At 36.4% G+C, this 14,699-nt stretch overlaps 1 protein-coding gene across 3 annotated transcripts in view; it reads right to left on the bottom strand.

Moving 5' to 3' along the window:
- The window catches only part of PHF14 (PHD finger protein 14), a 154,604-nt gene that overhangs the window by 19,245 nt on the left and 120,660 nt on the right, over nt 1-14,699 (bottom strand). Inside the window, exons 18-19 of one of the 3 annotated variants that reach the window (XM_069859698.1) lie at nt 13,348-13,461; nt 11,586-11,668 (exon numbers count right to left, since the gene is read on the bottom strand). The exons of 1 other annotated variant lie outside the window; for it this stretch is intronic. In XM_069859698.1, coding sequence (XP_069715799.1) covers nt 11,597-11,668; nt 13,348-13,461 — 186 coding nt within the window. In that variant the 3' untranslated portion in view covers nt 11,586-11,596. The remainder of the gene's footprint in view (nt 1-11,585; nt 11,669-13,347; nt 13,462-14,699) is intronic. One more of the 3 variants, XM_069859699.1, reaches the window with a different exon arrangement.

Here is a 14,699-nt window from a genome sequence, read left to right as displayed (position 1 = left end):
ATAAATATTTATTCTATATATACAGAAGAGACAAGACTGTGATAAAAATGATCCTTTATGGAATGATGAATAATTGTTACACGTGTCACATTCAGAACAGCAAAGGGCAAAAAAAATTGCCACTTTCTAATAAGAGGATTTGAGTTTATTGTGTAAATAAAAATGCAGAAATTTTATCATATTTGCCTGGTAAGTGTTTAAGTCCAGTGATTTCTGATGACATTCATTTCATGACTCCATGGATGATGAAGCTGCTTGATACAGACCCTTGGTGTGATGTGATAAACTCTATTAACGATGTGCTTTAACAGTGGAAAAATATTTATACAAACAGCCTTCCATTTTCCCAGTTTACATGTGCAATACTTCTCTAGCTTAAGCTTATCAGTTAATAAGGCTAAGAATCTATTTGTTCCATTAAGCGATCTGTTCACTGTCTTTAATCATGTTTCTATTATTAATTTCAGTTTGTAAATTAAGCAGAGAAGTAAAGGCTATTATAAAATGCAGAATAATACTCTATAGGAAAAAAAACACTGACATTTCCAAATATTTGAAACAATATTATCAGTCTTATTGTTAGTCTTTCCTTTTAAAAAAGGCAAACCATTCCTATTAAGTGCAAACCCTAGTCAAAATGCGGTAAACTTGATTTCATAATTTCTTTTTTATCATTTGGTAACAACAGATGTTTATCTGGCCCAATTTCTTGTCTCCTTCAATGGTCAGAGGCAAACCCACAGGGAAGACTGCAATATTAAGGCAAGAATAAATAAAATTAATCCCTATTAGTTTCCCAAATAAATGTTATTACTAAATAAAATAACCTTTGAGATAAAAAAAAATCACCTGAAATACATAGTATCATAGGAGGAATTTAGAAAACATAGACTTTAGGAATAGTAATATTATTTTAAAGAACACAATAAATTCTTCCACCTTTCAATCTCAGATGAAACAATTGAAATAAAAGTTTATTTTCAGATTTTCTCTATGCATTCAGTGTTTCTACATGAGATCTTGAGGAAGGGACGGAGGGATAAAATCCATCAATGACATAAGGCAGCAAAGAAGGATGCTCTCTCTACTCAGGCTTTCTTACAGGAACTGGGGTTGGGTTTGTTCTTTTGTAAGCTTTTATGTGCTTCCCCCTTCGGAATAACTTGGTGCCCCTGCAGACACTGAAAGTTTTCTCAAGTAACAACATGACTTCAAAATTATTTTTACGTTGCTGTTTATCAGGCTAAAATATGAACAATGGTGACTTCTAGAATATCTACAGGCTCTGAATGATGATCCATAATTTTTGTCTCCATTTCCATTTCAAATATCACCCTTGAAACTATAAAGAGGCTGATAAAAGAAGCAACATTTTGCAGAAACAAACGTGAAATTTTGCACAGCATGCACACACAAAAAATTATATTCTTTGGGGGACTCCATTTTTAAATGCTGACTTACTAAGATCTTTTTCTCAGAGCTAACTATATACATAAAGACAGTTCAAAAAGAGAATAAATATAAGCATCTAAAATCCAGAAAAAAGTCTGTGGTCCTCTCTTTACATTCTCCTTCTTCAGGCTTCCTACTTTTTCTTATCTTGTCTTCCACTCTGAGAACTGTACCTCACAGATTCAGAGCTACATTAGAACAAATATGCCCTTGTTCTTGACTTTGTATTTAATTTTCTACACTTCTTTAAGAAGGTATTTTCTAAAGGCCAGTCTTTATCCCTCTACACTATGGATATTTATCTTCATAATACCCACAATGATGACCAATATTGGATTAACTGAGTTTACCTGTAGTGAGTGCCTACATGCAAAAATTCAATGGAAAATTTGGAGAAAACTGGATACAACGGAAGGTTTGGAAAACATACAGGGAACAATACTATCGCCATTCGTAGAATCACAGAATCACCAGGTTGGAAAAGACCTCTTGGATCATCGAGTCCAACCATTCCTGTCTGCCACTAAACCATGTCCCTGAGCACCTCGTCTACCTGTCTGTTAAATACCTCCAAGGATGGTGACTCAACCACCTCCCCGGGCAGCTTGTTCCAGTGCTGGGTGACCCTTTATGTGAAAAATTTTCCTGATATCCAGTCTGAACCTTCCCTGGTGCAGCTTGAGGCCATTCCCCCTTGTCCTGTTCCCTGTCACTTGGGAGAAGAGGCCAGCTCCCTCCTCTCTAGTTGCACAGATCAAAGGCAACTTTCTTCACTGACTGCTCATTTTTTAATTATTATTGTAAATCTACTCCCAATTACAACCTACTGCTTAAATGTACTTTTGTTTTGGAGAAAGGACGCTCAGGTTAGTCCTAGAGTTCTATGGTTCCCTGTATTTTGTTGAACCCAAATCAACAGCAATACTTTTCCAACAAGTAAGGTGTGGATGTACCTCTATGCACTAATATTCTGAAAAGATTTCTTCTGGTAAAGATCATAAAAAAAATTTCCAAGTAGAGACACACACATATGCCACATTGTGTGCATTCCATCGCCTGCCATTCTTGATTCCAAATCAGTCTAAATTTTGTGTAACTAATCACCTGTCTGAAAATCTTACAAGTACTAATTGATCCTAATTTGCAGAAAGACAAGGAGGATTTTCATTAGTTACAACATTAAGCAGTAGCTCTTAATTTTAGTCAATCTCCTGAACAACCCAAACACTACAAGCCTATTCCTGTGGTGTAAACTGAGAGGAAGGCTGCAGAATGAGATAAAAACCAGTACTTTTGAATGAACACAGAAGCGATGGGCAATACACCAAAGCCAGAAACACTAAAAGGCATTTTGAGGGGTTATTTTAATTTAATTTCTCTGTACCACTGAAATGACAATGCAGTATCACTGTCAGTCCTAGACAATTTAACTGCAGGCTGCCACTGACAAGGGAGGTTGTGGTCCACAGCTATGCGTCCCCTTCATCCCCCCATGGATGTCATCCCATGGTCTGCCAGATCAGCCCACCAACCCAACCAACTCATCTTGTGGTCCAAGAGCAGCAGGCTGGCTGCATGTACAGACAGCCCTTTCAGCAGTAGTGTGGGCTTGGGTTGGTGTGAAGTGAATGAGGACTTGCTTTGCTGGCTGCTGAACTGCAGAGCATCTCTAGGCTCCCCTCTTAGCCGGCAGTGAAACACATTCACCTAGATTAAAGCCTGCTCTCAAGTGTCCAGAGAAAAACTCTGCAAGCATTCTTCTCGGGGAACACTGGCACAATCTCCAGAGATTTAGAAAAATAATTTTCATAGAATCACAGAATGGTTTAAGTTGGAAGGAACCTTAAAGATCATGTAGTTCCAAACCCCTGCCACGGGCAGGGACAACTCCCACTGGACCGGACTGCCCCAAGATCCCATCCAACCTGTCCTTGGAAACTTCCAGGCAGGGGGCATCCACAGCTTCCCTAGGCAACCTATGTCAGTGTCTCACCACCCTCATCATGAAGAATTTCTTCCTTATGTCTAATCTAAATCTTCCCCCCTCTAACTTTAAGCCATTCTCACTCATACTATCACTACATGCCCTTGTAAAAAGTCCCTCCCCAGCTTTCTTTTATGTCCCCTTCAAGTCCTAGAAGGCCACTGCAAGGTCTCTCTGGAGCCTTCTCTTCTCCAGGCTCAACAACCCCAACTCTCTCAGCTTGTCTTCATAGCAGAGATTCTCCAGCCATCTGATCATCTTTATGGCCCTCCTCTGGACCTGTTACTACAGTTTGTGTCATTCCTTTGTGGATTTCAGAACTGGACACAGTACTCCAGGTGGGGTCTCATGAGAGAGGAGTAGAGGAGGAGAATCACCTCCCTCGACCTGCTGGCCAAGCTTTTTTGATGCAGCCCAGGATATGGTTGGCTTGACTATACTCCTCATGTGTCCCGTATCCCTCAGGACCTTGAACTCCACCAAGGTGTGATCACTGCAGCCCAGGCTGCCTCTGATCCTGGCATTACTGAGGAGAACACTTGCATTGGTGATCACCATGTCCAGTATCTTAGCTAGCTAAGTTGTGCAGTAGCTCGACTTCTTTTGTGTGTATGGAGACTACAGAACAATATCAGAGCAGTCCCTTATGAGGGGACACAAAAGTATCTTTACTGGCAGAAAGTGCATGCTAATTTCCTGTACTGACTTCAATCAATTTAAACAAGAATCTTAGCAGCGTAAAACATATTAGGACTGGATAACGGAAAACTAACTTCTAAAAACAACCCCTCCTCATCATAAGTCTCTGAGTTTAACTGTTTTTTCAGTAACATTTTCTCAGTTTCTAAATAAAATGGAGCCATAACTATAGCATAGAATACAGAGTTCTGGATATTCCAGGTAACCTAGAGGTTTGCAAAGACTAAAAGAGCTTATTAGCCACTTCGAATTAATAAAAAAAATTAACTATAGGAAAACTGTTCTCTTAAGAGGAATTTAATAGATCAATGAAGGCTATGAAAGATAATGGTGTGTGTTAATCCACTTCATACTCTTCAGAAAATACATACTTGGCATTATCATAAATTTAGATTTAATTTGCTGTTAATCAGGGTAGATTACTATATATATGACTATCACAAAACTACACATTAATAGAAAAAAGAGTTATTCTAATGAATAACATCACTGATACTACTGTGCTAAAATATTTAGGTAACATGAACTCTTCAACATCTAAATATTCTGGTTAACAGTGAGAGAAATTTAAAGAAACAGTACTTTGATGAAGCAGTATTGTGACACTATTGGGATTGCACTTTGGTTTAGAGATAACCCTGAACCAACTGGATAGGGAAAAATCTATATAACCTACATTATTAATGACTACTGACTGACCTTTGCTTATCTTCACTACCTTAAAGATGACATTGAAACATTCAACTCTGCACAAGCTTTATTATCTGAAATCTGGACTATAATAACTTAAAAACGTTCTGATGATACTTTCAACCTGTCATATTAAAACAGAAAATTTCTGACATAATGTATCACCAAGAAAAAAAGGTTCTTTGTTTTGTTCACAAAGTAGAATGTGAAGTCTAATATTTACACTGCATGCAATGACCAGAGAATATATTTGTTTAATTTTTCATGCAAATGTAACAGATGACAGACAAGATAACAAATCCCTCTGTAAAGAAAGAAAAAAGATAACTAAGAATGTGTAGATAACATACTAAAGAAAGGAGTCAAGTTTACTTTCCTCTAGGAAAGAATTTCAATTGTGTATCATGCTTGCCACACAGCAAATAACAACAGGAACTATATTATACCATACCATAGCATGAACACCTCAAAACAATCCAGTCATAGCTGACCAGGTAGTGCACACTGGTACACTGAAGTCCACAGATACTAATACAACTATCAAAATCAATAGCAGGTGGGAAACAGCCTTCAGCTTGTGCAACTTTCTGCTATTTTCTCACTTAAAGCTTGCTTAATTCTAATTTTTCATTTCATTTTCCACTTTCTTCCTCTAGCAACAACAAAAAAATTTATTTAAGCATGTCCTTTAAGGCTGAAATCAAAGCTGTTATTTTTTTTAGAATATATCAGGTTGTTTAATCATAGAATCACCAGGTTGGAAAAGACCCATTGGATCATCGAGTCCAACCATTCCTATCAAATACTAAACCATGCCCCTGAGCACCTCATCCACCTGTCCCTTAAACACCTCCAGGGAAGGTGACTCAACCACCTCCCTGGGCAGCCTGTTCCAGTGCCCGATGACCCTTTCCGTGAAAAAAGTTTTCCTAATGTTCAGCCTGAACCTCCCCTGGTGGAGCTTGATGCTATTCCCTCTCATCCTGTCCCCTGTCACTTGGGAGAAGAGGCCAGCACCCTCCTCTCCACAACTTCCTTTTAGGTAGTTGTAGAGAGTTATTTTCTAACGATCCATGACACTTTAAAGCAGCCAAATATAACATGTTCATTTCAAACTGAATTTACAGAAAGTAGAAGAAGTTGGATTTTTTTTTTGTGGGCAAAGTGTTAAAGAAAGACAATATATCTTACTAAATATAAAGTAGCTTTAATTTAACCTTTTCATCTGATCCTATAAATTTTTAAAATGTTTCAGATTTCTTTTTTTTTCCAAATAAAAGAAGAACCTAGTATTATTCAAGGAAAGGGGTCTTTTTCCCTCTTTGAAGGAATGAATTTTCAACCTATCTGTATTCAGAATATTAATAGAAATTTATACACGTGATTCTAAATGCTGCTGGCTTCCTGTTTTCAACACTGCTGTATTTCCAGAGAATGTATCCACAGATCAATGACCCATTCATGTGATCTGGAAATGCCAAAGAATAATACCTCAGGGAAAATACCATTTCCACTTGAGTTAAAATAATCATTTTTACAACAGCAAGAAAGCACGAAATCCTAAAATCACTGAGGATGCCATCCAGAAAATCTATATATCTGGGGAAAAAATATTAGTAGAGAACTAATAATTATTCAGACAAACTAATTACAAACTAAAGCCATGGTAAAATGAATGAATCTCACAGATTCATTCGTTCATTTGGCAGCATTTCTGTGGCACTTTTGCACAAGTTTTGCCATTTTTCTGTTACTTTTTATTAATTATGGCTACTTGGAATTGATGATCTCCAGGGTACATACACATTAGTGTGTATAAAGATTGATGAGTGTACCCCAGATGTTGGAAGTAATGTGGATGGTCTGCCTATACACAGGGTATGTGTTGCAACCCTGTGTGTTTTCCTGCAGTGAACTTGAGTCACTCCTGAAAACAGAAATGCAGCTGATGATAGAGAAAACTCCAGGAGCATCTCCTTTCCCCTCCATCACTGCAGAAGAAAGACATTCTTATGCTGACATCCAAGTATGTGCTTTTGACAGGGTACTGCTTGCTGCCCTGTGCTGTCTTTCAATCCTTCACTCTATTCTCTCTCCAAAAGGACAGCGTGATATCATATTATAACACTTACCTAACTTTTATAGTGTACTTTTCTCTGTAGTCCCTATGTAGACAGTGGTGTCAATTTTTTAATTCAACTATTTGAGTATTGGGGAAAAAAAATCCCACAACAGTTATTTTCTAAATTTCTAGCATGCTTCATTTATTGCTTTTAGAAATATAGCTTAATGTCAGGGAATACGAGAGAATACTTCAGGGATTCTTAGCTTTTGACATTTTTAATTGGCTCTGCTTTGGTTATTACACAATAGATATTTTCATCATCTAAATATAATGTATCTTTGTAAAATCCTTTAGAATACAATTTCAAATCAATGAATGCCATTTTCTATTTGCCTTTAATTTCCTCTCAATATTAAGTTCATCAGAGTGTAACAATTAATTAACTTAATTAAGCTAACTTAATTATGTTCTTTCATAGGTCAATATGTAGAGCTACTCAGATTAATAGCAGAGCTTGTAAAGTTAATCTTCTTGTATAATGCAAATGATGCCAAGTCATGTACTAAATACCTTCCTGAGAAACAGATGATATAGAAGTGAATATACTTTAAAGAAGGGTAGAGACTGTGAAAAGGTTAAATAAAGAAAAATGTCTTCGATTTGTAGAAATTTTAAACAGACCTAATTAATTTTTTAAATTAATAACATTCTTCTAAGAGGAGCCCTCATTCCATAAAGCCATTTACAGCTTAAATATACATAAATAAATTTTGACTTCAAAAGCAGAACTGCATGACAGCATTTTCTAGCCATCTTGAGCCTTTTATGTTTTGTTATTAAGAAGATTACATAAAACAGTCATGTGAAGAGATTAGATGGAAAATATGAATTCCTAATTTCAGAGCATTTGCATGCTTACTGTATTTTCCATTTTATTTTACAGAGGGATCACTTCAGTAGTCAAAGGTATTATGTTCTCTTGTCTGTTCGTTATTAATGCCCTTTTAACACAGTTAGACTCTAAGGCTTTTTAGGCATGTGGAATGCACGTTCTGACACAAGGAGTTGGATTATGGGCCAAATGACCACATTTCAGCCAAGTAACCAAATTTCAGCCTTTTCTAGGATAAATCTGACTTAGGTCCAGAATATATTCTCAACGCAAAGCGATTCTAGATCTGTATTCTGTTGAATAATACTGCAACAAATAACAATACTGCAACAAAGGGTTGTAGTACAAGGAAAACGAAGAGGAGGGGTGCAATAGTTACCCTGTAAGGTGCTTTGAACAGCAGTGTAAAGGAAAAGGCTCTGAAAATGTGAAAACTGCCATTGCTCAGAAGTCTTAAAATCAGCATAATGTACTAACAAATGCACCTGAGGGATCAATCCTGTGTTTGCTAGGGGATGGATGACTCAGATGACCTTATACGTTTTCTTCTCTTTGTTGCCATGTTGTTCTGCCATGTAGTACATGTCATGATGCGCAAAATGAACATACCAATCTCAGTGTATCTGCAGGTTCAAAGTACAAATCAGCTTCTGTTCCAAAATCACAGACCTACAACTTCTGATATAAAGGAGTATTATTTATCTCTGATACAGAATAACTAGTAAATTATCACTTACGATTTTTCATTGGGAAAGAGCCTGCTATGACCGTACAGCATGGAAATTTCCAAAGACTTTTTTAAGCAGGAAAGCTCTTTTACAAATTAAACAAAAAAACAGTGTTCAAGAGTAAATATGTAGTCCTACTCACTCTATGTGGGTAACTCTGGTTTTTTTTTTTTCAATTAACAGTCTGTCATGACAAACAACATATTTAGAGCCACAATAATCTTACACAATTCTTCCATTAAATGCATTCAAGCTAGCAGCTACGCAGAACAGAGGGAAAATATTGTTATGCCTATGAAGCTTAGAAAAGAACGCAGAGCCTTTTCACAAGTGCAGGAATAAAAGCTTTGTATTTATATATGTAGCTAGATATAGAAATGTATATTTTCTCTAATATTTTCTTAAGTTCTTTGAGAGTGTAAATCATCTTTCTGCTTCTTGCAGTGCTTATTTTACATGACGATTTTTGTTAAAAAGCAAACACCTCAGTATATTAAAATAGCATAAGGACGCTCTGCTGATGAAGTTTATAGCTTCAGGTTTTAAAAAAAATCTGTTCTCATGCTAACTTGAAGAGGCAATGGAACTTGTTGGGAAAGGTTTTATCCAGAGATCAAGGAAGGAAGAAAACTCAAGAAACAAAAGGTAATATCAGCTGCCAATTGTTTTTACAAAAAGTTAAGAAATGTTTCCCTTTGCTTTTACTTGGAATAATGCAGATGGGTCCCCTAGATTTTCTAAAAATAATGCAATGATTTCAACACTGAATTCCACAATCCTTTTAAGCTGCTTGTACCATATTTATGACTAATGGCAGATGACTTAATTGCAGGAAACATCTTTTCCTATAAAACAAAACACTATACCTCAGCCATGCATATAGCCATGCATATAGCCATGCATATCTAATGGAAAAACGTTTGTGCTCTACCCAGATAAACTGCAAGCACTGAATGTCTAATAGTTCAGAAACAGATTAATAGCTACCTATCTTAATCTTTCCTTAGCTGAGATTCACAATGTTTTGCACAGCTTTTATAGTTACAATGCAGCACTCGGAAAGCACACCTGTTATTCATATTCATATGTTACTGTCAAGTCATTTATTTTACCCTAAAACGCTCCAGAACATATGTACATGATTTTTTTTTTTTTTTTTGTGGGGGAAAGTAGGCTGGTTGTTTAATCCATTTTTTATCCAAGAGAGAATGGCACAGCATTTCATCTGTATCTGTATTGCTCTGACAATGCAGCCATTCAGAAAGAACAGCTCTGCCAGCCTCTAGGCTTACACTATTAAAACATGATTAATTGATTTGCCACAGGATTGGCAAAGGCAATAAATACACATAACTCACATATTACTATTTTACTTCCAATTAAAGAAGAGGATATGCCTCTTATAAGACTCAGGTTTAAGGGAACTGTCAAAATCAGTCTCTTCTTACTTAGATAACTAACCACTGACACCACCACTCCCCATGGATTAGTGCTGCTTATGAGAAATGGTATCAAGATAGAGCCTACCCGTCTTGCTTTCCAAGGGTAAAGGTCATGAAGCCCAACTCATCAGCCTTTCAATTTTATCAAACCATTACAGTGTTATTCAAACAAGCATATTCATACATTTAAAACATTTTAAAAGCTCTGAATCTTAATAAATCAACATGTCCAGATGACTTTCTTTCATCGGTTCATGGTAAAGAATGTGTGATATTGGAGAAATAATTAAACGTAGCTATCAGGTCATAGCAACAGTAGTGCAGTTCTGAATCTAGAAATGGTTGTGGGGACAAAATTCTTATTTTAAATATTACTATTGTAGAGAATCCACCAAAGGTATATAATTTAGTATAACTTTCTATGAAAAGTGGTGCTATTCTACAGTTTCCTAAGAAACTGCTAAGAAGACTAATGAAATAATGCTGAAATTAGGATTGCACATATCTTCTTTTGAACTTGTCTACCAATTCCAATTTTGAATTCCAATTTTTAAAAAAGATAATAAATATAGCAATATCAACTCAAAAATCACACAGGAAACTTACTTATTTTGGCATACATACTAATTAAAATCATTCAAGCTTTCAAGGACAGAAAGCAGAATAAAGTATCTTGTTAACTTTAAGAATAGTTTATTTTATAAGCCATGTGTTTCTGCACCTGAAATACACCAATGAATACATGCACTATCCTGAATCCTTCACAGCTACAAAAATTTCACCAATATCAGAATCTAAACACTCAACATGCTAATTATTTCTGCAGTGGCTTTTGTCATATGCCACATAGCTGGACACTGTCCCACGCAGAGTTAAATCTGATTTTAGAGCATGAAAAGAGGCTGGGAAGAACGGAGGTGGTAAGAGGAGCAGACGCCATCCTGCCCTCCTCTTGAGTAGAATTCAAAATTCAATCATCATTTGTACTATGAGGAATGACTGGACAAGCAAAACAAAGCCTCATGTGAGTGATCAAATGACATCCCACAAAGTTAAAACTGATGACACAGGAAATTGAGTGTTAAATTCAGACTGGCCTGCCTAAGTGGAAAACAAATTTTAAGCAGGAAAAGCCCTACACTTTATACAATTAATGTGGAAATTCATGGGACTCTCTTTACTTTGTCCTACTAGAAATTGTCTCTCCTTACATTTGCAAGTCTGAGACATTTTTGGATATCACTTTCCACATCCTTCTCACTGCCTCTATACCTTCCTGAAATCCTTAGCTGTTAGCCATTTTGCCTTCTTTAAACTTTACTTGTATTTCTTTTTTCCATTGTTGCATTTGAACTTTTCCTTAACAACTGTCTTCTCACCAATACTGATGGGTTGAATTCAGATGAGACATAAATTATAACACAAATAACACATTAATTATCAGCTGTAGTAAATGCCAAATATCAACTCATTAAACAGATAGGGAAAGAATGTGAGGGAGTGATGGAGCAGGAGACATCAAATAACATGAGAAATAAAAAATGCACTAGTTGAAGTAAAGCTCCGCAAGCACTTTTTTTGACCTGTTTTTTAAGGTGTAGTTCACAAGTGTTTGTTTACCATGCTGACTTACCCATGTGTAACTTAGATGGGTTGTTTCATGGTGGGTTCTGAATTTGGAAATTCAGCATGCTGGTGTTCCCCTTTCATGGTTCCCTGAAAATCCAACAACAAGACTTTCTGACTCACCTCTCTCTGTTTTTATATAGACTGCAGTAAATATGACTGGAGAAAGACTCATTTCCTTACAAAACACATGTAATAATTTATGACCCCAACTTCAGTAAAATAGCTTCAACATAAACTATTACTGAGATATTTAGTAAAATTCAAAAGGTGTATTTCCATCTTTCAGTTCTCTGATGTTTCCTCCCTGCGCCCGCCCTCCCGCCCCCACCTCAAGTTTAGCTTATGTTTATTCCACAAGAGCAAAACTTGTATACCCATCTTCCTCTAGGTCCCCTGTTACTAACTAACCATGTTTTATACCTCTTTCTGCAACACTTTTCCTATATTTTTATTCTGAAATATCAACTGTACTCTCAATTAATTTCTCCAGTGGAGGGAGATAAGTTGTCAAAGCTGAGACCTAAAAGGCCTTCCATAGACTAGAGGCCCATTTACTACTCAAGAATACATACAGAAGAATTACTAAAAGCTTAATATTACTATATCCTAAAGACTGCTCAGATTTGATAACCTGAATTTCTATCTTAGATTATGTAGTGACACTCCAAAATAAGTGAAGTACCTATGAGGAGACACTCCTAAGAATTCTTCTGGCCCTGTACTGTGGACTTCCCTCTTCTTCATTCAAAGTGAGAAGACTATCAGAGGAAAGGACAAATTCAAGAAGGTATTTGATAATTTTCTAAAGGCTGCACTAAAGAACTATTAAATGTCACTGTATTTCCTATGGCTGGTATTTCATATTCTCCTTCATTGGGAAGATTATAGCCAAATGACATAGAAGAAAAAAGCAGGAAAGACTAGCCTTTTTATTACTGGTACTTGGAATATCTTTAACAACAACAAAAAACTGTCTGAGGAAGCCAAGATTAATAATGTTAATGCTACTCCAAACCAAGAACTTCCTTCTCCCAGGAAAGGTTAATTTAAAGATAATAATGGTTCTCTGAAGGATGATTGCCACCATAGAATAAAGTTTTAAGTCTGAATTCAGCAGGTAAATTCTCCTCCAGCTACGGCATACTGTGACAAGTACCCATTGCAGGGACAGAAAAAAACCCCAACGTCACTGGCTATTTATGGAACTACCTTACAAACTACCTTTTCTTAGAACAATAGGGAGCATCAGCTTATGATCATACTACATCATTAACATCTTGTATCACTTTTGTGAAAACAAAGGCACAAAAAAGGCACAATATTAGCTAAGGCCTTTCCTTTGCACAACATATCCGTTAGCTGTATTTAAATTTAGCGAAGGATGACCAAAGCTGTACCTCTACCTGTATGTACAAATTTAATTCTGACTCTTTAGTGTTGTACATTTTAATTTGCCAGAATCTAATGGGACTCCTGTAACTGTCATGCCATAAAAGACAGGAACAAGAAAAAACATTTTTCATTATCACTGATAAAAAACAGTTTAAAAAGGTACTAGATGCAATATACTTGGCTTACACGTACTGTAAATCAAGGTCCTGAGATTTACTTTGGTCTCGCATGTTGTTGGTACGGGAGGATAAGATCTTTCTTCAGCTTTAAGAAATCTTTGCTCTGAGTAAAACAACACTAGGCATAAAAAACAGAGGCAAATGTGTATCCCTCAACAGTTAATTTTGGAAAAGAACAGACACAGAATGTCCTACCTCTTCTGGATGTTTCTGTGCCACCGATACCAGCTCTTCAGAGCTACTTCCTGAGGTAGAGGGTACCACATTACCTGGGGCCTCTGAGACCACCTCATTTGACGGCTCGGAGTCCTGAGGGCAACAGAGACAAATAGACCCCTCAGTAGCGTGTTGACATGGCACGCCAAGAAAATGAGACTTTTCAGAGGTGCTGCGCTCTAAGCACACAGAGAAATTAAAAACACTTGAGGTCTAAAACTCTACTCTTTTTATCCTGGGCAACTATTTTACTGCAGAAGCAAAACCTTCTGTCATGTGTTTTCTCTTAAAATAGTATTACTTTCTTCACAGGAGCATTATAAGACTTGTTAAATAGCTATACAGCATTTAAAAATTGCAAAGTTCTAAATAAGCATGCTTGTTTTGCCCATACCTACCTCTGCTCCTGAAATGCAAGAAAGGGAATATTACATTTAATCCCCTTATTCAAGTGGTTAGCCAACACCATACTAGAACAACCCCCCCCAAAATGTATTTTATCAATCACTGCTAATCAATGTAGCACACAACCTGGTAAAGTCAGAGGTAGATTTGGGTGTCTATTAGTAACTTTAACAGTTCAGTAAAGATAAATAAAATAAAAATTCTTAAGTAGTTTACACTCTACTTTCCAAACTGCAATGCAACATGACTAGATCAGTGAAAACAAAAACCATTTTAATACTTTCATTGCTTCACACAGTGGTTTTGATAACTGCAGAGATTGAGATATTTTACTATAAGGAAGAAACATTTATTAATTGGTACTGTCTCTACTGCGCTTGTTGTAATACTCATTACAAAAGATAATTTAGATGTCACTGCTTAGCAAGTGGAATATGTACTTTTGATACATCACTTTCTTTCTACAGTCATTAATTGCAAGGAAATCAAGATTTTACTTTTGGAAACTGCAAGCTGAAAAGCTCATTCTTAAGTTTTCCATCAAAACAACCTCTAAAAAGTAAATTAAAATGTCATAATTATAATATCCAGCATTTACAGTTTAACCCAATGTTTGACTGTTGGAAGCGAAAAAGTGAGCACTGTGGTCCAACAACCATTACTGAATCACATGGAGAATCACAGGTAAGATTAGACATTGTAAAAGAATTAATACATGGAGGGGATTGTTGGAGGCTAGAAAACCTCTTTGGGCCTGGAGCAGGACTACTCTAAAACATCTATTTCCTACAGCTTTTCAGGTGAATACCTTTCAAATAGTTTCTGAGCAAATAAAGCTTTCTATGTCTTTCTCATTGTACCACCTCTCTGTAACTTAAATGATATTCTGGCCCATTCTCTGGCCTACTGCATTATATTCAAGGTTT

The sequence above is a fragment of the Phaenicophaeus curvirostris genome, chromosome 6 (assembly GCF_032191515.1).
Source record: "Phaenicophaeus curvirostris isolate KB17595 chromosome 6, BPBGC_Pcur_1.0, whole genome shotgun sequence".
NCBI lineage: Eukaryota > Metazoa > Chordata > Aves > Cuculiformes > Cuculidae > Phaenicophaeus > Phaenicophaeus curvirostris.
The sequence above is the reverse complement of the archived record's forward strand: the minus strand, read 5'-3'. Positions and strand labels throughout refer to the sequence as shown.